This window comes from Anopheles ziemanni, chromosome 2 (genome assembly GCF_943734765.1).
Source record: "Anopheles ziemanni chromosome 2, idAnoZiCoDA_A2_x.2, whole genome shotgun sequence".
Lineage (NCBI taxonomy): Eukaryota > Metazoa > Arthropoda > Insecta > Diptera > Culicidae > Anopheles > Anopheles ziemanni.
The window spans coordinates 94,039,918-94,066,751 of NC_080705.1; the positions used below are offsets into that span (position 1 = coordinate 94,039,918).

General features: G+C 47.1%; 7 protein-coding genes across 8 annotated transcripts; 4 read left to right on the forward strand and 3 right to left on the reverse strand.

Moving 5' to 3' along the window:
- The first annotated feature begins 3,373 nt into the window (after window positions 1-3,373).
- LOC131281132 (calcyphosin-like protein) lies at window positions 3,374-8,518 on the forward strand. Of its 2 annotated transcripts, none has more exons than XM_058310385.1 (4): window positions 3,374-3,391; window positions 7,670-7,947; window positions 8,029-8,181; window positions 8,246-8,518. In XM_058310385.1, the coding sequence occupies exons 2-4, from the start codon at window positions 7,670-7,672 to the stop codon at window positions 8,460-8,462; spliced, it is 648 nt and encodes a 215-aa protein (XP_058166368.1). In that variant the 5' UTR covers window positions 3,374-3,391; the 3' UTR covers window positions 8,463-8,518. The 2 variants fall into 2 exon arrangements, with proteins under 2 accessions (XP_058166368.1, XP_058166367.1); XM_058310384.1 differs by lacking the exon at window positions 3,374-3,391 and adding an exon at window positions 6,891-6,932.
- A 691-nt stretch (window positions 8,519-9,209) lies between these two features.
- On the forward strand, window positions 9,210-11,315 carry LOC131285407 (27 kDa hemolymph protein-like). The gene is made up of 7 exons (XM_058314266.1): window positions 9,210-9,328; window positions 9,418-9,663; window positions 9,938-10,289; window positions 10,364-10,527; window positions 10,588-10,744; window positions 10,810-10,939; window positions 11,012-11,315. Exons 2-7 carry the CDS (start codon window positions 9,606-9,608, stop codon window positions 11,126-11,128), a joined length of 978 nt encoding a protein of 325 aa, XP_058170249.1. The 5' UTR covers window positions 9,210-9,328; window positions 9,418-9,605; the 3' UTR covers window positions 11,129-11,315.
- A 78-nt stretch (window positions 11,316-11,393) lies between these two features.
- Window positions 11,394-12,708, reverse strand: LOC131294809 (coiled-coil domain-containing protein 34-like). The gene is made up of 5 exons (XM_058322855.1): window positions 12,680-12,708; window positions 12,207-12,558; window positions 12,012-12,133; window positions 11,681-11,946; window positions 11,394-11,617 (listed from the first exon to the last, which is right to left on the reverse strand). The coding sequence occupies exons 1-5, from the start codon at window positions 12,706-12,708 to the stop codon at window positions 11,394-11,396; spliced, it is 993 nt and encodes a 330-aa protein (XP_058178838.1).
- A 704-nt stretch (window positions 12,709-13,412) lies between these two features.
- LOC131281580 (27 kDa hemolymph protein) lies at window positions 13,413-14,585 on the forward strand. The gene is made up of 5 exons (XM_058310923.1): window positions 13,413-13,458; window positions 13,532-13,972; window positions 14,056-14,200; window positions 14,276-14,393; window positions 14,464-14,585. The coding sequence occupies exons 1-5, from the start codon at window positions 13,413-13,415 to the stop codon at window positions 14,482-14,484; spliced, it is 771 nt and encodes a 256-aa protein (XP_058166906.1). The 3' UTR covers window positions 14,485-14,585.
- Window positions 14,586-15,093: 508 nt separating this feature from the next.
- LOC131294810 (retinol dehydrogenase 12-like) lies at window positions 15,094-18,783 on the reverse strand. The gene is made up of 4 exons (XM_058322856.1): window positions 18,335-18,783; window positions 16,006-16,111; window positions 15,380-15,945; window positions 15,094-15,310 (listed from the first exon to the last, which is right to left on the reverse strand). The coding sequence occupies exons 1-4, from the start codon at window positions 18,781-18,783 to the stop codon at window positions 15,094-15,096; spliced, it is 1,338 nt and encodes a 445-aa protein (XP_058178839.1).
- Window positions 18,784-20,359: 1,576 nt separating this feature from the next.
- On the forward strand, window positions 20,360-22,687 carry LOC131294811 (protein MTO1 homolog, mitochondrial). The gene is made up of 4 exons (XM_058322857.1): window positions 20,360-20,409; window positions 20,501-22,297; window positions 22,363-22,423; window positions 22,494-22,687. The coding sequence occupies exons 1-4, from the start codon at window positions 20,360-20,362 to the stop codon at window positions 22,602-22,604; spliced, it is 2,019 nt and encodes a 672-aa protein (XP_058178840.1). The 3' UTR covers window positions 22,605-22,687.
- Window positions 22,688-22,984: 297 nt separating this feature from the next.
- On the reverse strand, window positions 22,985-24,891 carry LOC131281611 (synaptic vesicle 2-related protein). The gene is made up of 6 exons (XM_058310952.1): window positions 24,421-24,891; window positions 24,231-24,355; window positions 24,109-24,172; window positions 23,910-24,035; window positions 23,345-23,829; window positions 22,985-23,279 (listed from the first exon to the last, which is right to left on the reverse strand). Exons 1-6 carry the CDS (start codon window positions 24,889-24,891, stop codon window positions 22,985-22,987), a joined length of 1,566 nt encoding a protein of 521 aa, XP_058166935.1.
- Window positions 24,892-26,834: the final 1,943 nt, after the last annotated feature.

Below are 26,834 nucleotides of genomic sequence, written 5' to 3' on the forward strand. Positions count from 1 at the left end.
TGCATAAGAGTTATCACATTTTGTTGATCGCACTTTTGATAGATGAATCCATTGGTATCCCTCGAAACAATCGCTGCTGCTATGCTGGTTTAATGTATACTTCGAGGTGCTGCCACGCGCGTCTACCAGGATGGATGGATGATTAATTTATTTGTGTACATTTAGCACTTCGTCGCGCTCTGGTAGCTGTTAGCTGGCGGGCTGCTGACATCTCTCACCACATGTTACCTAGCGAGCCAAGAACAGGGAAGTTAGTGGAAGATGAATCCCAAACCCCCTACGAGCTGTCGCGAGTTGATACGGTTACAGCAGGGCGGACTAGAGCAGCCTCAAACAGCTATCACGCTTATACCCACGCACCCCCGGAGAGGGAAACTTTTACTACTTCCCTAATGAACCGATTTATATTCCGATGAAGTCACACGCGCAGCAACATAGACCACCGCCGGGCGCCAGGTTAATGACATTTAGGCCGTGGCAGTAGGCGACCGGCCATCCTGAGGCATCCTTGATTCGAGCAGCACGTTTACGATCGGCATGAGAATATGTGTCCCATGCCACGATCGACACACTTCAGGGCACTTTTGGAGCAAACCCCCGAAGCACACACCATATTCTGTTCTATTAGATTCTTTGTCCACCAAAGAGCCCCTGCTTGGTTTATAATAACTTTGACTGCTGCAACGTCGTACAAACAGACAGGACAAACACTGCCAACGGCAAATAGTACTTTACGAGCTATTTATAGGCTGAATAAACGGATGGGCGTTCGATTTACGATAAAGTATTGTCATTGTACCTGATAACGAGGCTGGTTATGCCGTTTGGTTTCCCCTCGAGGCGACAATCTTTCCGCGTGTTGTACGTTCGGAAAATTGCGTTGACTCTAATCTTCGTGCTTCGAAAAAGTTGCTGAACTCCTTGAATGAGGGCAAGGCTGCGCGAACATTACGGTCAAGGATGTCGAAGCGTCGAACACAAGAGCTTCCGCAATGCTGACCGTAATTTTATATGCAAAACCATTTACACTGAGTTTTGCACGTATCCTTCGTGGTCTTTATAAAACATACGAATGATTCGGCTCACCCAACGCGTCAAGTGGATTCGTGCTGCGCTTTCTTAAGCACGCCGTTTCTGCTCCCCAATTCTCCTACTCGATCGCAGAGCAAGTGCCGTTACTTGCGCGGTGTTATTGAGCAGTCCCTCGGACCGGTTCAACGCTCCTCGTGAATGGAAACAACTAGGCACAGGAACCAACGAGCAAACGGCGCAAGTCAGCTGTGCACGTTACTATCACGTGTCGTCTATGTAAACAACGTTCTCGCGCACGGGCAATTGCAGTTTCATAATTTATTGCCTGCTACCTTTGGGAGTAACAGGCCGGATGTAAAAAATGTGATTAAAGGAAACCAAAAGGAAGTGAAGGGAGTGTTACTCCGTTCGGAAAACCACACACGCGTCTTGCTAGAATAAATTTTGCCCTTCAAACATACGCACCTTGGATGGAGTGACGATAAAGTAGCGATTAATAATATGATGAACAGGAAGGGACATGCTTCCTTGCGGAATGTAGAGAGGTAAAAATATCATTAGGTTTAAAATTGGCTACGGCAAACGATCGCTTGACTCGAATCTCTTTGTGGTTTGCTCTGTGGGACATGTGGACAAGATATTTTAAAGTCAATGTATTGTTTTATATTACATTTTAAAACAAACAATCTACACTTATAGTTCTTAAAGGTTTTCAAACTTGAAAGAATTAGGATGATTGTCGAAGCATATTTAAATATTTATATAAAATATTTAAAATCGATACAACGGTTTGTCTCGACTGAATCATCCTTGCAATCATCATCCTGCAGGGTGCAGGGATTATTATGAGTAATATTTCATTTCCATTATTAAAATCATAAATTGTTACCTTACGTTATGGTCAGCGATTTTATTTTCTCGTCATATATAACATGCTGACGAACGGATTATTTTAAAATTTGAAACATTTTACAACACTCGACCAAGATTTCTAAGAACAGATTTCGAGCTTTGAACTTTCATAATACTCGAATTGCATACATCGCGGCTGACGTTGAAATCGAGCAGATTCAAATATGATTTCACGTGTTTGCAAAATGAAAAAGTAGAATATTTGTAACACGCATTCTTCTACGACTAGTTCGACGTAGATGATTAATGTTCCGTAAGATAGATCACAAACTTGTTTATATTAAAGTTTCCATTGGGCACATGAAATAAACTTCAAGTTCACCGATCGTGAAGGGGACTGTGAAGATCTTCGTCGCACGATATAGCTGATTGTTTACCACCCATTTGGTTCAACAATCTAGTAAATCAAATCAACGTGGAAAATTGCATTCAGCACATCTCGGCCGTACTACAAATCAAGCGCCAATTCGATTCATGTTTGAAATGGTTTCAAACGAAGGTTACCGATCACAACGATTCCCCACTCTTCCGTTACGAAGGTTTCTATCGAGCGTGAAGAGCAAAGTTTTGTTTTCAAGCGCATAATGGCATAACTGAAATATGCGTCTTATGATGCCGATGGTTCCAAGATGTGTACCAATACAAGCGACGCTCGATATATACATATAGAAAGTGAATGTCTCAGTTGTTGGAGTTCTGCCAGGGAAAATCACCGATGCGTAGATGCTTTTTTTACAATTGTCCGCAACAAACACACGGGGAAACTTGGATCCATAGGCAGAAGACAACAGCAGTTTACGGATAAAAGGGGTGGCAAATTCTCCCACCTCCTCTGGTTGATGTGGATATTGGCAATGTGGTAACAGCATGTGGGATTGATTCCCGCAAATAAGTGTTGGTTATAAGTCGAGACATTTTTCCCTTCCAGTATCGTTTCCGTTAGAGAAGACGGAAAATACTGCAGACGCCGCCAAAACCCCCCAACGGAGGCAGTACGGCTTTTCAGTATGAATGGAATTTTCTTTTAAACAATCTGAATAGCAAGGTCAAGCAAAAACATATGATGCATTAAACTTTTGTCAAACGAGGTAGATAAAAAAGTGTCCCTTTTAATGGGCTTTTCCAAAGATTGAATAATTAACATGTAATATAGGTGCGTCTGCCACGGAAGCTCAGTTCATTACTTTTCTCACGACACTTTGTCGGCACGCTTCTTGGCCACGAGCATGAACGATGGGTGGGGGACCGGTGACGTGGCTGATGCGCTGTGTGTCTACCACCAACCAACGATCCGACGATTGAACCCAACCCCAAAAAACGACTGCCGCGCCCTTGGGGTGGTATAATTTTCCCAAAAAAACAGAAGATACACACGGAAGGACAGAGCCACGGGGAAATCGTAACTAAACACCAGCAGCTAACGGGTCGTCCCAAACCGAGTGCTAGCGTTATTCTTCGACGATTTTTGGACTAGGTAGGACACGGCTCGTTTAGAAGCTTGGCGTTGGATCTGTATTGTAAGGCTTTTTTCGGTAGTGAAACTCGTTGGACATTAGTTTAGCCGTTGTTCTTGTGTTGTGCCATCTCAGAAAACCGTCAATTTAAAAAGGTAAGCATGAGCGTACGCAGTTGTTACAAGCCTTTGTAGAGCAATTCTAAATGTACAATATTTGGAAAAATTGTACAAATTTGAATATTCAATGATAATTTTCCTCTGTGTGATAAGCTTTTCTTGTCCGCGTGATACGGTGACACACATTTCCCTCGTTTGCATTTATGCTTACGGGGCACAGCGAATAAACATAGTTTTAGTTAAAGATAAGCATAAACGCGTGGTGAGTCACTGGTGCAAACATATGGTGATTTTCAATCAACAACTTCCAGCGAAAGACGTTGTTCGAATATTTTGTAACATATGTGACGATTAAGAACGACGGCACCGTTTGTTTGGTCACATCTGTTTTAGATTATATATGTGCAACGGTTCCATCAGGGTCAGGGTCATGGGCTTACTTTTGTCCGTCGGTGCAAGGATGTGCAGTTCCAATACCTGCGGCTGCGTAAAACTGGTCATTGATATTGAAAACGCTCTAAAATCTGTTCTCCCCACTACCGGGTTCCATCCTGAACGTCCCTAGGGGGCGCGGGCTCGTCAGCATGGATCGTAAACGGTGCACTTTCGCATACCGTATTCCAACCCTTTAGAACATTCCATCAAATTCGATGGCACCGTTGGAGCTGATCCTATCTCCGGAAATCGATCGGATTGGATGATGATAGCTTCTGGTGACGATAATTTACCGTGCGCAAGTGCAGCAATGCGTCCATTGTATGTGGGATGCCCGGAAGGTAATGGCGAAACACGAATGCTCCTCTGCCAGCATTCCGCACTCCTCAACGGAACCGTAAAGCAATTGCGATGTAGTAACGATAAGAAAATTCCTGTTCCTCGCTTTTCCGTATCGATCGTTGGGGATATTGTTTCATCCTGAAATTAGGTTTTAACTGTCGACAATGGAACGTACCATTAGAGTTTCCACATGCTTTTAAGCAATCATCGGGGGATTATGGGGGCATTGGGGGGTAATATGTACCGTTCATCATACCCGCGCGCTCGGCAATCCTCCGGCGCGAAAACGTTCTACTACTCTAGAATCATTAGTCAGAACCGCCTGCCAAGGATGGAAGGACCGGCAAGAGGGCCGGAACCACGGTTAGTCACTCTACGCCGGCCGCTAGTCAAGGTCGCCCCCCGCACACCGCTTCTAATGGATACGGCCAACGCCACCAACACTCTACCGGAGCTGGCCAGCACACCAACTCATCCACAACAGCTTGCCTCTATATGCTTGTTGCGCTTGCAGTTTTGCCCCACAGCGGTCTGGTCGAGCCAAGCGCAAACCGGTTCCGTCATTCGCTTTCGGTGCACCAGTGTGATTGGATCGTCGTTAGTGAGTTTTTAGCCGGCCGGTTTTTATCCAGCAGAAGCTCCTGTGCCAAATCAGCGAAGGTAGTATCGAACAGAACAGTTTTGGTTAAAAAGAAGACAACTTTGACGCCATGGAACAGCAACATCTAGACCATCCGTTCCAACTGGCGAGTTCGTACCAGAGTGTAAATATGGTTCCCTGCCCTTGTTTACCGAATTCACCTAGATAATAGTTCATTTATGAGCCAGTTTTATAAGCATGCCACATTTCAAACATTCCAAGCAACACGATGGAAAGATGTTTATGTGCTATTTTCTCTGCGTTGCCAGTAATTGTGTGGATCGGCAAGATTAGATTCTCTTTTGTGGGATTTTCCATCTCCACTTTATCCACTTTCCGGCGTCGTAGTGTCGTGGCGTCGTAGCGTTCGTGACTCAGAAACGAGGGATGTGTGAACAAACGCGCGAACTGAATCACGTGAATTGCTAGTTAGTAAAAAAAAACCCACAACAAAACAAAACGTACGTGAGTCAAACGGCGGGGATACATCTACTACAAAGTATGGTTTTTAACATCATCTTTCCCATCATCTGTGACCTTGGCCGGGCGTGTTTTTTGGTGAATGGTGGTGCGTTTTCGAGATCACAATTATCACATAATTGAAAATTAGTAAATTAACCCGATTCCTAAAACGACCGCTTCGCTTGACTTACTCTTCCGTGTTTGGAAGTTTGCTAAACGATAGTCCCATATTGGCGAATCGAATGGTACGAGGGTGGTTACTATTCAATGGGAAAACTAAATTAGAACGCCAACTAGAAGCCCATGATTCATTAGCGGAATTTTTATTCTGCCGTATCGCATGGGTGGTTTCATGATTGCTCCAAAAATGGCCACAATATTGAAGTAGAAGCATGCGTTGCTGCAGTGAGAAAACAATCCGCTTCTTGCCAATTCGAAAATTCCTTCTTTTTATCAGACTGCTGACTAATTTACCGGAATCAAATGCGTCAAACAACACCGGCTAGTCCTCGTTTAACGTACGTAGTCGTTTTTTCAAAAATGATTTACAGCAAAAAGTGGATTACCCGGGATCGTTCCAGTAAGTGATAGTGCGCCTGACCATGGCCAAGACGCCTAAAACCGATCTTATGTTTTAGTTTCTTTATACAATCCAACCGCATTTTATCGATTACCTTTTATGGTATATGCATGCTAATGCTGCATACAATCATGAAATTACGGATAGTACTGTTTTATTGAAGACCCTTCGGTAGTTTGACCCAATGTTTCGTTGACCACTAGCAAACCAGCTCCCTAGCTTTTATGTTGCTGACCGGTGCCTTGAGTGTTTTCCTTCAGAAAACTAGCACAGGGTGAGTTTGTACATACGAAAGGTACACATTTCCATTTGACTCTCCGCTTTGAACACCGTTTTGCGTGGGGTCCAACTCACACCCCATGTGCCCGCATGGTCAACGCGATGACGATCCTTTGGCTTGATTTTCCTTTTTCATCCAAGACGGAATTTCTCTCTCCATTTTCTCCAGTGGAAAATGCTCTCGCAGGAGCCGAAAGCATCAAATACCAACACCACCTAGCGTGCCGGTGTAAGCGAATAATCCGCGGCACAACTCGCTGAGTAATGCCAAGAACGGCCCCAGTCCAGTTTGTGCCTTCGCAGTAATCACATAAGAATTTTCGCTTCCGTACGCAGTGACCCCAATTCCGGTGTCCCAAACAGTCTGCGGTGTCCTCTTATTCGTGCGATGAAATCCGTTCAAGTGATGGGAAAAAACGCAACGGCTGGCGACGGTTAAGGAATCCCTTTTTTAAACCACCTCGTTCCGGACCGTCGGACCAAACCGGAGACACAAAGATTGCGTAGTACTGCGCAAAATTCCTAGCTACTACCTCACAACCAGTAGACCTCCAGTGTTCCTCTTATTTGCTGAGACGTTAACGGACGTCTTCTTACAATATTTCGCAATCGTGGAGCTCTCACTGCAACTTAAAATGCGAGCCATTCATCGGTTCAACAATAGAATTCCTCTGAAGGTAATTGTTAAGGAATATTCTCCGACCAATCGATGAATTCGGATCCTGGACGAAGGATAATTTTCCAAATTCAAGGCTTTGCCTCCTTCGATCCGTCTCGATGCCTCAAGGCGGTCGATGTCTGATGACCCCCTATAGGTGGACGGCGGCGACTCGGAAAAACGAGGTCATCGCAATTAACTACACTTCCCACGCTCTGCGAACCGTTAGTGGTCGACGCTACAAGGATACGCACGTTCATTCCCGCGCACTCTGCATATTCCTCCTGAGCTCCGTGAGTCATAGTCCCAACCAGAGGAGAGATGTTTGATTGCGGAAAACTCCTCCGGTACCTTCGATGTTGGCTGTCATGCCAGGAGCTGCCAACGAAGTATTAATCATTCCCAATACAATGGAATCAATCTATTATAGAGTCACTACAATATCCATTCATGCGTGTCGGAGATGTGTACTACTGTGTCGACTGTTGCTAGGCAATCGCTTAGGCATGACACGTTGTATAATTTAGTATCCTGTTTGATGGCTCATCGTTTGGAGGTTATTAACACTTAGTCAGTTGGGGCGTTTTGAGTACGTCTAGATAAAAAGGTTCGACTAGACCAACCGTAAGAGTTTGCAGGGATTTGTTGGTGTTTTTTAGTATCCCCATAGCATAGAAGAATTGCCCTGCATGTTTAGATTGAAATCATATCTTCAAAAGTTAATAAAAATGTTCAAATCTAATTCTTTTCAAACAGATGGCCCATCGCCCAGTGAGTGCACTGTCTCGCCAAGAGTCAGAAATGATCAACCGGAGTCGCCGTGCTCTGTCATCGGGAACGCTGACGGATTCGATTGAGAAACTTCGCCATATGTGCCTTGCTCGAGGAGCGTCGGGTATTCTCGGATTGGGCCGTTGCTTCCGCCGCATGGATGACGATGGCAACAAGCAGCTGAACTTGGAAGAGTTCATCAAGGGTCTGCATGACACCGGGCTAGACGTCACGGAACAAGAAGCAACCGACATGTTTAACAAGTAATGCTCCAATCTGCGTAGCACACATAATCCTGCGTACAGCTGTTAAATATTGATCCGCACATTCCCATTTCTTTACAGATTTGACACCGATGGCAGCGGTTCCATCAATATGACGGAATTTCTCGTTGCGATTCGTCCGAACATGTCCGAAGGCAGGGTAAATATCGTTGAGCAAGCGTTTGCCAAGTTGGACAAAACGGGCGACGGGGCGATAACGATTGAAGATTTAAAGTGAGACTTATCAAACAGTTATCGGTTATGCTCTAAATGTTCGCCGCTTGTTTTTGCTTTTCAGGCATGTGTATTCCGTGCGGAGTCATCCGCTGTACATCAGCGGTGAGGAGACGGAGGATGTCATTCTGAGGAAGTATTTGGCGAACTTCGAGGAAAATGGAAACCCGGATGGCACTGTGACCCGGGAGGAGTTCCTGCATTACTACGCTGGGTTGAGTGCCTCGATCGACTCGGATGCATACTTCGACTTGATGATGCGCCAAGCATTCAAATTGTAAACGGTTACTATTGCTCTCTTTTGTGTGTCATGTTTAAAATTTGTATAAGTTTTACGTCGGACCTCCGATTTTAGACGAATGATTGACACTCCGCACGCAGTTTCCAGCAAAGAGGAAAGTAACCACAATGGCGAACTTCTTGGGCAATCGGCATTTGAAATGCCGATTGTTCGAGAGCGCTGAAGTACATGTTGATACTAATCAGAGCACAAGCGTATTCTTAACAATGAATAAAACCATAATCTCACGTTTAGAGTGAATTTCGCATTTGTCATTAGTTATCGTTTTTTTTTCTACCGTGAGTAACTATTATGTAATAAAGTGTTCTCGTAATTTTTCTTGTTTTTGACAAAGTACTTCAAGTATTTTTGAAAGCTAACTAAGGATTATATACAACCCTATGAACGACTAAAGTTTGTAAACTGGTACGTGCAAGAACGCTGGCTATGTAACTATTGCTTCGTGAAAAGTGTTTTAAGTTTTAATAAAAAAAAATCTTTGTTTGAATTCACAAACGGGTTTCCGAAACATATGCGGAACATTATGCTTCACCTGTATAATATGTGGGGCTTTGGTCTAGTCGAGCCGACTGTTTTGAGTCACAGCTGTCAGTTCGCATTTGTTTGTTGACGGTTGTGGTCGTTCGTGCGGTATGTTGTAAAAAGCATCTAAAGTGCTTATTTTGCTTGTTTTATGACTCATTATAACGAGTCGATCGTAAATTCTCGCCATCCGTCCATCCATCGCTGTCTGTTAAATTAACTTTTTTGTGCGAAACGAGCAAACATTTTGCCTGTAATAATTTAAGCTTGTGCAGCAAGAATTCTCCAGCGTACAAGATGGTGACGACATTGCCTGTGCAATCTGTAATTTGACCTTCTGGGGGCATTAAATTGCCTGCCTGTATCGAAGGTTTCCCTCGCATTCCATCAATACTAACACGATCTATATTCAGCTCTCCGTCTACAGGTATCGCGAGATTACTGCATAATCGGCTTGGCGATAAGAAATCGAACAAGAGCTTCCACCCGCGCGTTACTTAACGTGTCGTTGATCATTTGTGTTGTGGCTGTTGGACGGGTATACGTTCGCGGAAACGTCGTGGGAACAGAACTATTTGCCGTGGACGCAATTAGTGCCAAGATGTACTTTGAAAAACGTTCTTCATATGTGTTACTAAGTGCATTGGGTGTGTTATTGGGTAAGTTAAGCTAAGGCTTCAATTATTTAACCGAACGTAGGTTAGCATACGAAACTGGTATTGTTACTCACAAGTTTGGCGTCTGACGGCCTGAAGTAAACGTCGTTACGATGATAAGGCATGGTGATAACAATCACTGTTCGCTCAAAGTTCATTGTATGTAACTCTGAACCAGTGGCACATGAAGGGTAGTCGATTAGACGAAACAAGCCAGCAATCTTTCCACCGATGTTTCATACTTTTAAATGGGCTTAAAATGTGTTGTTTTTCCCAGCATTTCAGCCAGCAGCAGTACTCGCGCAAGATGCGAAGGATACGATAAACCTGCAGGACATTGATATTAATAAGCTAAAGGACGTTGATATAAATAAGCTGAAAGACGAAGTCTTCGCAGACCTACTTCCACCAGAACTGAAGAACGTGACACTACCGAAGATTGAAGATATACTGGCTCACGTCAAGGATAAGTGTTCAAAGGTAGCCGGAAGCGGTGCCTCGTACGACGAAGCTGAACAGGCCGCGCAAAACTTTGGCGAATGCATGAAGGATCTCGTCGATTTCGAGAGTCTGCCGGAAGAGATAAAGAAAGCCAAACCCACTGGTGATTTGGATACCGTGTTCAACAAGTAAGCATACATGCTGCAATGACATGGGTTCATATCGGTAAGCCTTACTTTGTTTCCAATTCTCCAATTGCCAGGTATTGTCGCAGACGGTCCGCTGCTATCGAATGTGTCGATACCTTCGCTAACAAGATCGATGTTTGCCTGGATAGTGACGAAAGAGAGAGCAAAGTGGTATTGGTCAACATTGTGCACGGATTGCTGAACTTTGTTTGCCACAAAGATGGAGATCAGATTGCATGTAAGTAAAATGGTGTTTAAGAAAGATTTTTGCTTTACGCTTGTACGTCTGTTTCGACAGTATTCATTGCAGAGGAAGGGCCAGAATGTTTCTCCGATCAGAAAGATGCTCTAATCGACTGCGCCAACAAAACGTTGTCCGGATATTTGAACGACGATACCCCTTCTTCCTCGACGAATGAATTGCCAAAGCTTGTCATGGGGAAAAAGCAGTGCGAGTAAGTATATACCGTTGCCATCGGTCCCTGCTGGTAGATGATGCTTAACTTATCTTCTGCTGCAGCGAAATGACCACACTTCAGGAGTGTATGGTACAGGTCCTGGAAGGCTGCAAAGAGTCTACACCAGCGAACTTGGTTGAATCATTGTTTAAGTTCGTGCGCCGAGAAACCCCTTGTGCCAATTTGACGGGAGTAAGTTTCCACGCGCTAACGAGAAAGCTGGATGTTAGTCAACATTAACGAAACTTCTTTTTTTTTTTGCAGGAAGCCACCCCAAGAAAGCAGGCCCACGGTGCTGGAGAGCTTACCAAGCCATCATACCACAGCATAATTATTTCGACTTGGATTATGGCACTGATTGCAAGCATACTCGGTCGCTAAACATCCATTCGATCATTGCAACATCCGTTCCTATTTTTATTGTGATGCTCATCGGAGAGAAGGTGAAACCACGTCTGGTTTCATTTAGGGAATTTTAACTAGGAAATGCAGGGTCTTTTTGGAAGTGGCTTTAATCGAACAAACTCTAATGCATCTTTCTGCCGGGCAATTGAATGAATAGGTGCTGTGGACAAAATAGATATATATTTTAAAAAAATATCAGTTTAAAGCAAATTTGGACGAAAGAAACGAATGGCTTTGGATGTTAGTTCGAGCCCTCATCGCAGGGACTTTTCCATGGCTGTGGGTTGACGAAAATCTTCGAAACAGTTCCCCGCAATGTATGCGGCCCTTGGTTCAAGGGTACCGGACGCGGTTTGTTCTTGGACGATTTCAACCATTCTTTATAGATTTCCTCCGAAACCTTCTTTTTATAATCACGTGCATGCTTTTGCAGTTGCTCTTGCATGATCTCTTTTGCCCTTTTTTCTGCGGAATGTACATCGATGACGGTTTTATAATAATTCCAATAATAGAAAACATTCGCCTTACCTTCTTCTTGTTGTTTGACTCTTTTCAACCATGTCTTAAACCGGACATCCGCATTGTTTTGAATAAACTGCTCGGTACAGGATGGGGTGGTTGCCTGAAGTGAAGTTGGCTTTGTTCCCTGGGACGCATTTTGTTTCTTACGTTGCATCCACTGTTGAACCTTGGCGTTGTTGATTTCCATCCGTTTTTCTTCCTCGCGTCGCCTTTGCTCTTCTACTTCCTGGGCACGAAGTTTTTCCATTTCACGTTTTTGGCGGATTTCTTCACTGAAAACGAAACCGCATTTTTTATTTACTCACCTTATGACTTGTTTTGGCAACACGTAACTTACTTTTTCGCTAGTATCCACTTTTGGTAGGCCTCTGGATCATGCTGGCGTTTCCTGGTAAGAATTTTAACTTTTATGGTTCCGCAGCTTGTGCCTTCATCCGCAACGGTCACAACATCATAATTCTGATGAAATCGACAAGAAAAGTTTACATACATGGAATTAAAGGTTCACTTGAAAAATCTTGTAAACGCTTACAAAATGTAGATCAGCATCACCACCTCCACGATCAGTCGATTCGACTTTTGAATCCACCTCCGGGACATCCTCCTCTTCGTCGATGCTAGTTGTAAGTGTTTCGTCGCTGCATTCACTAGAACCTTCCTTTTTGTCCGAATCATATCCGTTAGAGCTATTTTCTGTTGAGCCGGAATTGTTCTTCCCAACTATATTCGAATTTACTTGGCAGTTATTCGATCCATCCGTAACATATTCATCTTCTTCAGAACTTTCAGAAGTATTGAAAATCTCATCCAAGTCCCCTCCGGATATGTCGCTACCGCAGTCTGTATCACTTAGCTGGTTTTGAATGGAAAGATCCGAAAGATTGCTGAAATAAAAAAAAACCCCAAAAGTATTAACACATAACGAAAATAAAAATGAAATAGTCAACCACCTTGGTTGTGGTTTGAAGGAAAATATTGCTTAGGGTTCCAAAGAATCAATCTCACCTGCCAAGTTCCGCTATGTCGGCCTCCATCATGTGTTTGGATGTTAATAACCTCCAATTGCGTATTTTCAGGACAATTCCTTACAACCCGTAGCACGCCGTTAAGATGACGATACACACTAAAGAAGGTCGAGAGCTGCTTGGTTAAAAGCGAAATATGTTGTCCCATAGTCAACTTTGTTTGTGATTGTACCATTTGCTTCGCTTCTCAGTGAACTGAGTTAAAACGCAGCGGATAAAACATAGGGATAGGGAACGCGCGTATTTGAGCACCTTACAATTGCAAGCCATGCCGTCAGGCGGGAGAAGTTGTACTTTTATTGGGCATGGCCTTAGCTAATAATTCTCAATTGAGGTCCATCGTATACGGTACGTAGATAACGAACCGTGGTAGCGGAAGCTTCCGTACCAAGCGGTTCGTTAGTACGCGGACGCATCCCGTTCCACGATCATCTACTTGAGCAGTTTGTACCCTGGTCGGGAGTCGTTGATACGGGTCCATTTCCTTAGTCGCCGTTGTTCATATCAGTTTATTATTACGATTACGAGCGCACCGTGTTCGGATGCATGAGCTGACGGATGCTGATCACAGATCACGACCTTTGAGGCGAAATCGAACCACCGACGTATATAAGCCAATACGGTTTGTGATCAGCTCAGTAACTCCCGGCAAGCACACCACGCTCGGTGGACGTATGGTATAACTTCGTGCGGTCTAGCTAGAACTTTCTATAATGTTTGCAAAAAACCTTCTCCGCTTCGCTCTGTTAGCTTTTATCGGTGAGTATTGATAGCGGCCATCCTTTCGAGCCCTCGATTCAAAGTGTGCCTTTTTACGCCAACTTGCCACCAGCAGCTAACGCGATCGCCGACGTGTCGAACCAAATCGATGTGGACGCTATACGCGAGCGTCTGCCAGCGAATCTTCCGCTTCCGTCCATGGACGAGGTGGAGAAGCTTCTGCGGGACAAATGCACGGCGGCTGGGGCACCGACCGACGCGTACGACAATGCCAAATCCGCCGCCCAAACGTTTTTCGAGTGCGGCCAAGGGCTGATCGATATTGATCAGTTTCAGCAGGAAGTGGAAGCGGCCAAACCAACCGGCGATCTGGACACCGTCTTCAACAAATACTGCCGCAAACGATCGACGCTGATCGAGTGTGTAAACACGTTCGCCAACGCAGTCGACCCGTGTCTGGAGTCGGAAGAGAAAGTCTTCAAAACGTCGGGCTTGGACATCTTCAAGAATCTGCTCAACTTCGTCTGCCACAAGGATGGGGATCAGATTGCACGTAAGTGATCGCGTTCGATGGGGTTGTGTTTGATCGTTTAAAATGTCTGAGAACTTCAATCCTTCTCGTACCTCCACCTCCAGTGTTTATTGCCGAGAAAGGTCCTGAGTGCTTCCTCGAGCAGAAGGATGATTTGATCGCCTGCGTCAATAACACATTCTCGGGGTACGTTCCGGAGACCACCTTAACCAGCATCCCGAAGCTGGTGCTCGGCCCCAAGCAATGCGAGTAAGTATTCTTCTATGGAAACCACCATGTTTCGCTTTGTTCACGCTGGACGTTTTTTTCCCATAATTCACCAAGGGACTTTACGAAGCTGCAAAACTGCATGGTGCGCGAGCTGGAGCAGTGCGATGAATCCACCCCGGCCAACCTGGTCGAGTCTCTCTTCCGATACGTGAGAAAAGGATCTCCGTGTGCGGTAAGTTTCTACTCCACCCTAAGAGTCTTGGAAATCCTACAATTCGCGTCCTCTGTTTAATTTATTACAGAGCAATTCCGGTCGCAAGTAACTCTCTGGCATTCTTCGGCGCTCGTGACGTTACCCTATCACACGATAATGAGTGATGAAAAGGTGTTGTGATTCGGTGAAATAAATGGACCATTCAATCGTTAAAACGAGTGTGTTTCCTGTTCCTATCACGAACGAGTGTATCAGTGCATTCGATCTGGGAGTAGAGTTAAAACAGTATGAAACTGTTTGGGTTCCTTCCTAGCCTACGGGACTCTGTAAGTGGCTCCAACCTTTCACTGTAACGTTTGACCCCACGAGTTAAACAGGACTGTGTTTTGCTTTCTTTTAAAAGAGAGCGAGAGAAGAAACTCGCAAGCTGATAATGCTGCTGCGACTCATTTGTTATTCGAGCCTGTCGGTAATCATCCGTCCAGTTCAGTCCACGTGCGTTATCAATCACACAGTTCAGCTAGGAGGGAAAGAACATGAAAAAACATTGTTAAACTGCACTCTCAATCGTCGGGGAGCGAGACTAAGTTCAACGTAAAGAGGTGATATCACTACCTAGTGCTGTTCCGTAAAGAACCAGATTTTTAACAGATTGCAGGTTGGTTTTATATTTCCCTAAACAACGAATAACGCTAGAACAGCCGGTTTACTGAACTCGTCAGTTCGTGAGCCCGGTTAGCCTTTCGCTGATGTTCCAAAGCCACTCTGCCATGGTGTCATCCTTTGCGTGCGGTTCCGGTTCCTTCTGCTTGCAGTCACTATAGTAAAGTCCCGTTTGGGATGCGATCGTGGGTTCCATGGCGCAGTACAAAGTTGTCTGGGCGCCCGACTTGGGCGTCTTGAAGAACACCCAGAAGACAGGCTTAGCCATGGTTCTGCAAGGAGGCAAAAAATGTATACTATTGTGTTGACTAAGCAAGGGCAGGAGGTGGCGGGTTTAGTACCTTAAGCAAGGGTTTAGGTGTCGCATCAGCTCAGTGTTGATGGCGCCTGGATGTAGCGCGTACGTGTTGACGCCCGTGCCCTGCAGTCGCTTGGATAGATGGCGCGAGAAGAGAATGTTGCAGAGCTTGCTTTGCGTGTACGCGTCCCACTCGCCGTAGTCTTTCTCAGCGTTGATGTCATCCTTGTTGATGCGGCCCCACTTGTGGCCCAGACTAGAGACTGTCACGATCCTGCTCGGGGCGGACCGCTTCAGCACGTCCAGCAGCAGGTTGGTGAGCAGAAAGTGGCCCAAGTGGTTCGTGCCAAAGTGCATCTCGAAGCCTTCCTTGGTGTAGCTCTTCGGGCAGGCCATTACGCCCGCGTTGTTGATCAGCACGTGCAGCCGCCGCTCCATGCTTAGGAACGTCTTTACGAAGCTTCGGATCGACTCGAACGAGGCCAGGTCAAGCTCGAGCCCGAACACATTCTGACTTCCCGATTTATCCAGTATCTCCTGGCGGGCCTTCTCCATCCGGGCCGGATCACGACAGCCCATGTACACACGTGCCCCTCGCTTGGCACATTCCTAATAAAAAGGCACGGTTAGATCTCTCCTTAGGTTAGAATATCGCACGATACTACTCACTATGGCGGCTTCCTTTCCGATTCCTGCATTCGCTCCGGTTATGATGACTACTTTCGCATCCAATCGAATGTCTTTGTTCTTGAACTGACCTCCCTGAAAGAATTTCCTGTTGGACGGATAAAAAAAACATGAAATCGTTTATCGAGGTATGGTGGAAACTAATTTCTTTACAAACGAAACATAAAAAATGATGATGTACATTCAATTAAGGGACTTCTAATCCACGCATTGCCAACGAGAGGATGTGATGATGATTGCGTTGCTGATGGATGAATAATTGAAGTCTGTGTTGCGCTCCGAAATTAGCATATTAGTGTCTCACGCGTTGCAACGCTAGTAAATGCGCTTACCACCCAACGGCAAATTGGAATTTAATTTGTTATTCTAAACCATTTTCAAAGGGCCAAAGGGGGCAAAACCGGGGGTTAATGATGTTCACGTCACGAGGAATCGCGTGACATCCGATAAAATATTACGCAGAATAACTAGATGATCAAATTAATAAGTGTGATTTGGAACCATCGGGAACGGCAAGGGTTCAATGGCATAGATTTTTGTTCCACACGCATCGGGAAGTTGTCCAATGATCGTCAATATTTTTTTCTTCTGCGTCTTATCAGCCAAAACTGTAAGGCAATTGAGTGACCATTGAAAAACTCGTGAATGGACTAAGATAAGCCGAATCACTCGCCAGCATGCTGCAGGAACGTTCCAGTGCCGAGATACTGTCCAAATCACTTCTTTCTTTGGCATATCATTTTATCCTCCTGCTCCTCCTCAGGAATAGTAGATCCAACATGCGTGTAGCATTGGCCACGATTACTAATAAAAATTAAAACACTCGACTACAGTATCAGCTTCAAATGTAACCATTGTTCCGGGAAAATCGAGCATTTCGCCCTTGCCTCGGGGTCATTGGCAAGCCGTTGCAAGCCTCCGCCATGTGCTCGATGCTCACGCAACTGCTGGCCGATTGGAGTGCTGGCAGCTCCAGCTTAGGGAGTCATTCGGGCACAAAGTGCATCTAACTACGGCACATGGGAGCGTTTTGTGCGGTGATGCGATGATTTGCGAGATTCATCCGATTAGTTTCCTAGGTCCAGAGAACTCCCCCCGCGCTTTCGCTGCGCTAAAAACAATAGAATTCACCATAATTACGGCCTATGATCTTTCCTATCATTCGCATCTCGGCATCGCTTTGCGGTCGGAGCGGCTGAGGCGGGGGTGGGGGGGGGGAAGCTAGCGTATAATTAAACGAGTGTGCGCATGCCGGGGTAGGTTCGAGCCAAAGTCGACGTCGGACGCCATCACCACACACCACATCTGCGTGCCACTGACGAGGCCTTCCGAACAGATGGAGCTTTTCAAACACCGTTTTTGTCGTCCTGTCATTGGGCCATGGGCCAGATGGGACGGACCTCAGAACCATACGTACATGTTTTAACAATCGTCGCCGATTAACGATGATTTTCTCCTTTCCTTCGCTAGCACCGGTCACGGAGACAGACTAACTTATTAATGAAGTGAACGACCGCAATGAGACGCAATACAGCAACTGGTCAAATATTGGTCTTCGACGGCATACTAACCGGGAAGCACAGACGGTTTTGGAATAAACCAAAAAATGCTTCAATGATACACAAGCTATCTTATCTTTCTCATGGTCGTTGTTGTCGTAAAACGCACCAAACACATTCCAGGTTCTCCCGTGACGTAGTAGGCACGTCGGTTTGTTTTATCAAGAGCCGAATTACGTTTAGTACAGTCTGTCCAACAAGAGCTTGGTCGATTCAAATACTATTATTTACTACCTATCTTTGGTCCGTTTGGGTCAGTTTTTAAAACATGGTGCGTGTGTTACGGCATTGCATCAATAATACGAAATTTTGGCACTATAGTGATATCAAAAACGTGATTGATAATTGTGAGATAAAATGGTATATATAGACGACACGTGCCATTCGCGTCGATTCACACGTGCCATATCGATAGAGCAGCGTGCAAAAAACCATCGATAGATCTTGTACACCGCCACCGGCGTGTCACACTTTCAAAGGATCTTGAGACGAGGAGAGTGAGCGAGGGGAAGTGAAAAAGAACAAGCGTCGTTGTAGGTGACCGATTAGGTGGCAATGGTGCAGCGCATTCGGGCAGTTTCTAATAAAGCGATCATCGATATGCTCGATTCGTCGATTGCATACGCTGGAGGCCACACATCGATGGAGTCAATGCCGACCACCGGCGATTGGCAAATGGCGCAAATTGGCGAACGGCGTAACAACGACGTCGACGACGACGACGACGATGGTGGCGGTGGTAACTTGCTTACCTTACAAAGTACACGATTGCGAAGATGAGGATGAACGAGCCAAGGCAAATGCTGACGATCATGAACGCGTCGTGCTGCTGCTGTTGTTGCGATGTTGGCTGGATGGCTTGGTGATATTGTTGGAAGTGTTGTTGCTGAAGTTGATGCTGTTGCTGCTGGAGCTGGTAGTGGTGACTGCTGTGGTTGTCGGTGATTTTCTGCGCCATTGTCGGCATTGGCAAAGGGGAGCCATGGGGAAGCATCGGCCCCGTCGGGTGGGTCGGCCCGGGGGGCACCAAATTCGGGTCGGCCATCGGAGGGGACGCCGGGGACGATCGATTGACGATTAGCTTCACTTTCCGTTCGCCCGTGACTCCTTCAGACGTGGTGCATGTGTCCCGAATAGTAATTGCAATCGCCTGCTGCTTCTGCTCCTTCGGCTGCTGCTCTTGCTGATGTTGGTTGGTCATTCATCAGACGGCAGCAAGGCAAGGCTGCGCCAGCTAGAAGGAGGCGGAGGCGATGTGCAACGGTTCACCCACGAGGACGTCCGCGACGACGTGCGATTCCAAAATTCAATGTCATTCGCGGCGAAATCTGGAGTCAAGTGTTTTCCGGATCCTTGAAATCTTTGCTTCCTCGATTTTCACGGTTTTTGCACACGTGTTTAGAAAAGAACCCCTTTTGAAACAGTACAGGCGTACGGGAGCATAACAAAATAACTAATCACTTTAAACTTTCACGAAGAATTGTACACAAAATTGTTGTTTTTCAATGAAAATATTTGCACACTTAGAAAACCACCAGCAATAAAATCGTGACGTTGGATATTTTACACTCGCATTAAAAAAAAGAGATCGCGATCGGATCATTTGTTCGTCACAATTGTTTCAGCACAGACTCCCCCGCCAGTTCACATCGGTCTCGAGGGCGGAAGGCGGAACGGTTCTCGCGTCTCGCGGGGGAAAACGTGGTATACGTGCGTTTGCAAGGCAAAACGTCGGGCACCTTTGCCAGCGATGGAAAAGCGATGTTTGCGCGTCGATCGCAATAAACGTTATGAACACCGAACGGCACCGAGATGAGCTCAACACGGCCCCCCGTCGATACGATCGCACTCTAGGGGACGGAGGGTGCATTCGCGAATACGGGATACCCACGTTTGCCCCGGCGAGGGCAGAGCGAGAGCAGATGGAATGTTTGCTAAAAGCACCTGTTCATTGGGAAGATCGATACAACAATGCGCGGTTCATTTCGGGCTCGTAACTCTTCCGATCGCGCGGCTTTGTTTTCGAAGCAGCTAATAGAACGCTGGATTTCGGGCTGAATAAGCCACTTGATTGTCGCCACTAGACGAAACCGAAAGGTAGGTGAGGCTTTCCAGTGGCTGGTCTGTTCTGGATATTGATCTGTTTGTAAAACGCAAAACACAAACAGCGGCCAGCAACGCGTGCACAACGAGATCATCTAACACCCGGACATATATCACTCACCAGACTGTTCGATCCATTGATAAGCGCCGATGGGGCTCCAAATCCGGACTGAAGTGTGTGTTTCTAACACGCCTTGCCTAGGAGATGAGATGAATGTTAACATTATGTTAAAATAAGCTCATTTTAAATTATAAAACTGCTTATTTAAAACAAATTTAAAAAAAACCTACAAAATTGACTGTTAATAAAAAAGCTCTATGAGTTTTAGTTTTTAAACACATAACTGCCACTACCACGTGTTTCCGGGCGAAACGAACAAAATGCAAAAAAATTACAAAATTGCTAAGTGAGTTTCACGAGGTTCTTGAATATTGATTTCACATTTATTACTTAAATTTAGCATTAGTCCTATCTCTGGGACATGTATTTCGCTCCTATATTAATTTACAATCCTTCACGGCGTGGTGATCTCGATTGTTCAAAAATACAAATGGAACTTGATACACCGATCCTTTGTTGGGAACAGGTCGGACCTATGGGTGCAGAGGAAACACTAGACAGTTTGTTGACATCACACGTTTGTTTACGTTTTCCTATACCGAATCCTTCGGAAATGTTACGGCCGGTGTTTTGGCGAAGGCTGGCCGCTAAAATACCTCGCAGGTAGGAACGAACATTCGCTTTCGCAGCAGAATCTTGTGTGGTATATACTGATAAGGTACTTACGGATTGTTTTCGGGTCCTTCCATCGCAGCATATCCACCGGCGGGTTACGATGGACGTCTTCTTCGCCGACGGTAGAAAAGTGTGCCGAATATGACGTGATTGTCGTCGGTGGCGGTCACGCCGGGACGGAGGCATGCTGTGCTGCTGCTAGGATGGGTGCCCGGACACTACTCGTCACACAGAAACGGTCCACCATCGGCGAGATGTCGTGCAATCCTTCGTTCGGCGGCATCGGTAAGGGCCATCTGATCCGCGAGGTGGACGCACTTGATGGGGTGTGTGCGAGATGCTGTGACCGCAGTGGAGTCCAATACAAGGTGCTCAATCGGCGCAAAGGCCCCGCAGTGTGGGGTCCACGGGCGCAGATTGATCGAAAGCTGTACAAGCAGGAAGTCCAGCAAACTCTCGACCACACTCCGAATTTGACCATCGTCGAAGCTTCGGTCGAGGATATCGTACTCCACCGGAGCAGCAGTGATGAGGGTCCTAGGTTGGCTGGAGTTCGATTGGCGAACGGTGAGGCAGTAACGGCCAGCAGTCTCGTCATCACGACGGGAACTTTCTTGCGTGGCCAGATAAACATCGGGCTGGAAACACGTCCCGCCGGCCGCATAGGAGATGAACCGGCTGTGGGCCTGGCCAAAAGTATCGAGGAGCTTGGGTTCCGACTGGGTCGGCTGAAGACCGGAACTCCACCACGCATCCACCGGGATTCGATACGGTTCGAGACGTTGACACGACATCCGGGAGATAATCCACCGGTTCCCTTTTCATTCTTGAACGACCGTGTGTGGCTCGAGGCTACCGAGCAGCTGGACTGTTTCCTCACACAAACCACACCGAAAGTGAACGAAATCGTACGGCGCAATCTGCACCGTAACCGACACGTCACCGAGGAGCTGACCGGTCCGCGTTACTGTCCCTCGATCGAATCAAAGGTGTTGCGGTTCGGGGTCAAACAGCACCAAGTTTGGCTCGAGCCGGAAGGTTTCGACAGTGAGCTGATCTATCCGAACGGGCTCTCCTGTACGCTTCCCGAGGAGGAGCAAGTCGAACTCGTACGCTGTTTAAAGGGGCTCGAGGCGGCAGAGATCGTCCGACCGGGCTACGGTGTCGAGTATGATTTTGTCGATCCTCGCGAACTGTTTCCGACTCTCGAGACGAAGCGCGTTCGGGGCCTGTTTCTTGCCGGCCAGATTAACGGAACGACGGGGTACGAGGAAGCAGCTGCACAAGGATTGCTAGCCGGAGCGAATGCGGCTGCAAAGGCTCTTTCGAAGGAACCGCTCACCGTGAGTCGTACCGAATCGTACCTGGGTGTGCTTGTGGACGATCTGACGACGCTCGGAACGAACGAACCGTACCGGATGTTCACAAGCAGAGCCGAGTTTCGGCTTAGCCTGCGACCAGACAATGCCGACCTTCGGCTCACGGAGAAAGGTTACGCCGTAGGTCTCGTATCGGAAGACCGCTATCATCGTACCGTGTCCATCCGGGAACGACTTGCCAGGGCCATCGAGTTGCTGCAGGACATCAAGCGAGGAAGCAATCAATGGCGGGCAGCGATGCGTCTGCCACCAGCGAAGGCTAGCGTATACAAGAGTGCCTTCGAGATGCTAGCCATATCCAACGATGAAATCACGACCGAACGTTTGTGTGCGGTGGAACCGTCCGTGCTCGGATGGATTCTGGACGATCCGGAACTGTGCCGACGGTTGAAGATCGAAGCTCTGTACAGTCTTTCCATCGAAGACCAGTCGCGCGAAGTTGAGGAAGTGCAGCGTAACGAAAATCTTCGAATACCAGTGGCCATCGACTATCTATCGTAAGCGTTTTTGTATAAGCTGTCGTTGATCAACGATTACATTTGATAAGTATTTTTCTTTTCAGAAAATCACTGAATCTTTCCTTCGAAGAACAGGAAAAACTTCTCCACATTCAACCTCAAACGGTACACGAAATTTTCTATTGAAAACTATTATTATAAGCTCTAACGAGTATTTTTCTTTCTTTTCCGTTAGATTGCAGCCGCCAGCCGGATACAAGGCATTACACCGTCCTCCATCGTTCGGTTGGTAAAGTATGTGAAACAGCACGATTTGGTTACAGCCCCACAGCCACGGGCTGTATAACACGTTCGTCACGTAGTTACAAGACTTAAGGTTGTTATTGTCTGATGATAAATAAATATTTAAATAAATAACCGATCGCTACTAAACACAGTATCGGTAGAATTCCACTCGGACGGATTATATATGTACAAAAAAGTAAGAAAAACGCCATCCCAATCTCGTAGAACGTACACACACGCACACACACACAAAACTCATACACGCACAAACACACACACATGTAAACACGAGCGCACAATAGAAAAACGACATGATAACCATGTAAAAACGCGCTTCTCCTCGGGGAAAAGTAACAAAACAAATCGAAACGCCGATCGCGGCGCGTTAGAGGTATCTCTGTTGATGGGTGAGGGGGTAAGTTGGACAGCTCGAACCGTCGATTAATGTGCCAGATCGGCACCACGTGTTTCGTAGGGTAGTAACATGCAAGCCACACTGGCGCAAGCTGCAAATATGCCATACACAGCGACTGCGCTCCATATTGAGGATTGAAATAGCACCTGGGCTACGTAAGGAGTGGCCATAGCACCGAGTCGCGCCAGTGCCGAACAGCCGCCCACCCCGATCGATCTGAGCGCTGTCGGGTAGACTTCCGGTGTGTAGACATATGCCGCTTGGAACAGACCGGCGATGATACCGCGTGCCATGAACAGGATGATGGTCAGGAATATCCGTCTACAAGGAGGAGAACAAGCATTATAGCTGATTGTGTTACCGTGGCTCGGCTGGAGGCGACTTACACGTCGGTTACGGTAATCATCAAGACGCAACCCGCGTACAAAAGGAACTGTAGGGCCATCGTTTTTTTGCGACCAAACTTCTCAATCACGTAGATTGTCGCAAAGATGCCCGGAAACTCGGCTAACGTCGTCCATAGCAGGTCCATGTAGTCGGTCGTCGCAAGTGGCTGGCAGCCGGAAGTCATCGTGTCGTCTCCGTCCCCCATGGTCTTGTTTTTGCCCCCGAACAGCTCTGTCGACATCAGCACCAGTCCGTAATAGCAGAACGCGCACGACATCCAAATGAACCACAACAACAGCGTCGTCCGTCGCAGGGAGCTTCCAAGGAGCGCTTTCAAACTGCCCCGGGAACCGCTGGGCCCTTCGACGACCAACCGACCCAACAGCATTGGCCGGCGATTGTCCTTCGCGATCTGCTCCAATGTTGCGAGAGCTTTATCGCTTTGCCCGCTCGTGACGTGATAGCGAGCAGATTCCGGAAGCCACTGTAAATAGAAGGGGATCGTGCAAACATTCGTCAGTTGAAACCAGATCCACCAGGGAGTAGGAGGGAATTCATGCCTACCGGTGTAATTATGGCAAAGATGAACAGCGGTGCAGCGGATAAACCAAGGAGCCATCGCCAGCCGAGGGTTGGGGTGACGGCCAGAGCAAGGGCCACCTCGAAGCATGCCCCCAGAGCCCAGAAACACTGCAATACATAACAAAGGAATTAACCGATACGATCATGAGATTCAGATGTCCTTGGATGATGGTCCACTTACGTCCAGTAACACCACACATTTGGCACGTTGTTTTGTTGGTAGGAACTCCGCATACAGTGTGACTCTAGAAAGGAAATTCAATAGTATGAGAGTTCTTAGGCCTGGTGCTTGATTTCACTTACGATTGTGGTACACATCCAATGGCGAATCCTACCAGTCCGCGGAGAAGCAGCAACCAGCCGAAACTGGGCGCAACGGAACTGAGCAGACCGTACAGGAACAATAGGACACCGCACAGTGTTAAGGCCTAAAGGAAAAAAAAAAGCGATCGGTTATCGGAACACGGATCAAGGTTTGCGTAAGCCGCCTTACCGGTTTCCGGCCGTAGCGATCACTTAAATGACCCCAAAAGGTGGAGCTGAGCATCATTCCGAGAAAGACAACCGTCGTGACCAGCGCCTGCTCGTACCGAGAAATGTTCCAGTCGCAGTGCAGTGCCGGCCCCAGCACGCTTAGTATGGTCATTTCCATCGAGTCCGCCATCCAACACAGTCCGACACACAGCGACAGTTTCACCTGGAACCAGCCGAATCCGAGGGCGTTCACGGCTTGCGTCACTGTGTACGTGTCGTCCGGCACCACGCTAACCGAGGCCAGCTCAAACTCCGGTGCAACGCCTGCCAGCATCGTTCCTCCGGTGGGTGGAGCTGCCGTGCCTGTCGCGCTTGTCGAACTGCCCACAGATGCCCCTGCCGGCGCTGTCGTCCCGCCGGGCGGACGGGGAACGTTCGCCCCATCCATCTCCTCATACCCCCGTGACATTCCCACTCGTCTTGGTTTCATGTTCTCGGCGCGCTCGAAATTGATGCTGTTACGGCTGTAAGGGAAATAAAAGAGAGATCATTCTTCAAACACTCGTCCATTTCCTTGCGGTTTGTCTCCTCGTCACTCGTCGAAGTCTTTCTTATCGCAAACCGAAACGGAGGCGCTTATTGCGCTCCTCAATGGTCACACTTTCGCTAGCCCAATGGAGCAGGGAAACGGGGCATGGTGGTCGGTTTTCTTTTACCCCGTTTTCGTTACATGAGGCTCATGTCATGCCATTTTTTCCTCTGTTGTGTTGAAGAGCTCATAACGGCAGAAGAAACATTACGGAAACACACACACAAACGAACAGACCGTCAAACATCATGCGCGCACGATGATGGAACATTGCAAATGCGAACGGTTTTCACAATAAAGTTTTTGAGAAGAGGAAGGGAGTTGTGTATTTGGACTGCATTGCTACAATGACAACACATTGTCAGTAGGCGGCGTTAGATGTATTGGCATCCTCTTTCTTTATGGTCGACTTTGGTAATCACACTCTGCCTTCCGTGCTTTTCCATCATTACCGCGGTCGTTTGCTTCTGCCACTCCGGATGCTACCTCATTGCTGAATAATGCATTTCTAATGACGTCAAGTAAAAGTGTCGTCTGCGAGGGCGTTTTGTGAGGCGGTCGGCAACTGGGGCTTATTTTGGGCTGCCAATAGGATAGGAAGAAAGAAGGTAATCCTACTTACCTTCAATAGAAGTGCTAAACACTGATCACACGATCGCTTCTTCTTGCAGCTCATGCAATAATCACGGATCAGCTGGTGACGGAGTACGCTTTCGAACACCGTTTTGGAGTGTCCGTAGCAACGTTGCAGACTTTGTTTAGACTCCGCGGTCTACACGGATCTACCGGACAACTTTTTCTTCCGGTTGGGACACCTCACACAATTCGATCTAATGACCAGCAATCTGTAGCACTGAAATTTCGACACGTCCTCGCAGGCAAAAACACGGCAACCACAAGGCACGTCTTGCACGGCCCCAAAGACACGGTGCTTCTCACATTCCTTCAAAATCCCAGCACATCGCGACGTCGATCGACGTACTACGCCACACACTTTGCTTCACAACTACACTCGCGCGGCCCAAGACGATCTCGCGATCCCACGAACGGTCGTTCCTCCTCCGTCTCGCACACTTCTCGCGATCGAACTGCACCCTCCGCGCACACAACAATAGGCACACAATAGGACGCCAGGTACAGTTACAATGTGCCTCGTCGGCGTAAAGCTTTCGGGAAAGTATGCAAGCGCGCGCGCGTGACAGCCAAACACACCTTTACCATGCGCGACGGAGCCCCCTAGATCAGCGAGAACTGAAGAGAGCACGGGAGACAGCCAGAGAGCAAGCCGGCTAGGTGGTGTTTCCACGCTGAGATTGAGCCGCGAACCGCGAGAGCGGTACGATCAACATCACGATCCGCGATCGCGAACGCGATTGTTCCATGGCGAGCGAGTGGGACGACAATAGCCGCGTAAAATCCAAAGTGCAGAGAGCGATTCATGTAAATGCAGCAGGAGCTTTGACCCGTAGAACAACCGGCGGATGCAGCATCCCAAGGTGTTTAGAGAATCTCCAGCTGATCATTGAATTAATCCGCCAAACGATCCTTTGGTTCGTTCGTTTTCGTTTTTGCATTAAAGGGGGATGCTGGTGCAATATTGGACCATGTTTGATAAGACAGAAACCGGTTGCGCAGAGGGGGCAGATGGTTGGGGGTGGTATCGTTGGCAGAGAATTAGCGTACCGCGATTGTGTGATAGTGTTTTGGGTTTAAGTTTGGGTTTGCAAGGTCACCGATTGGTGTCATAACACGACACAACACAGATGAAAATGTGATTGTACAGAAGCAACAAAAGTAAACTGGACCCTCTCCTACGCCCACCCACATCAACCTTCCTTCCTGTC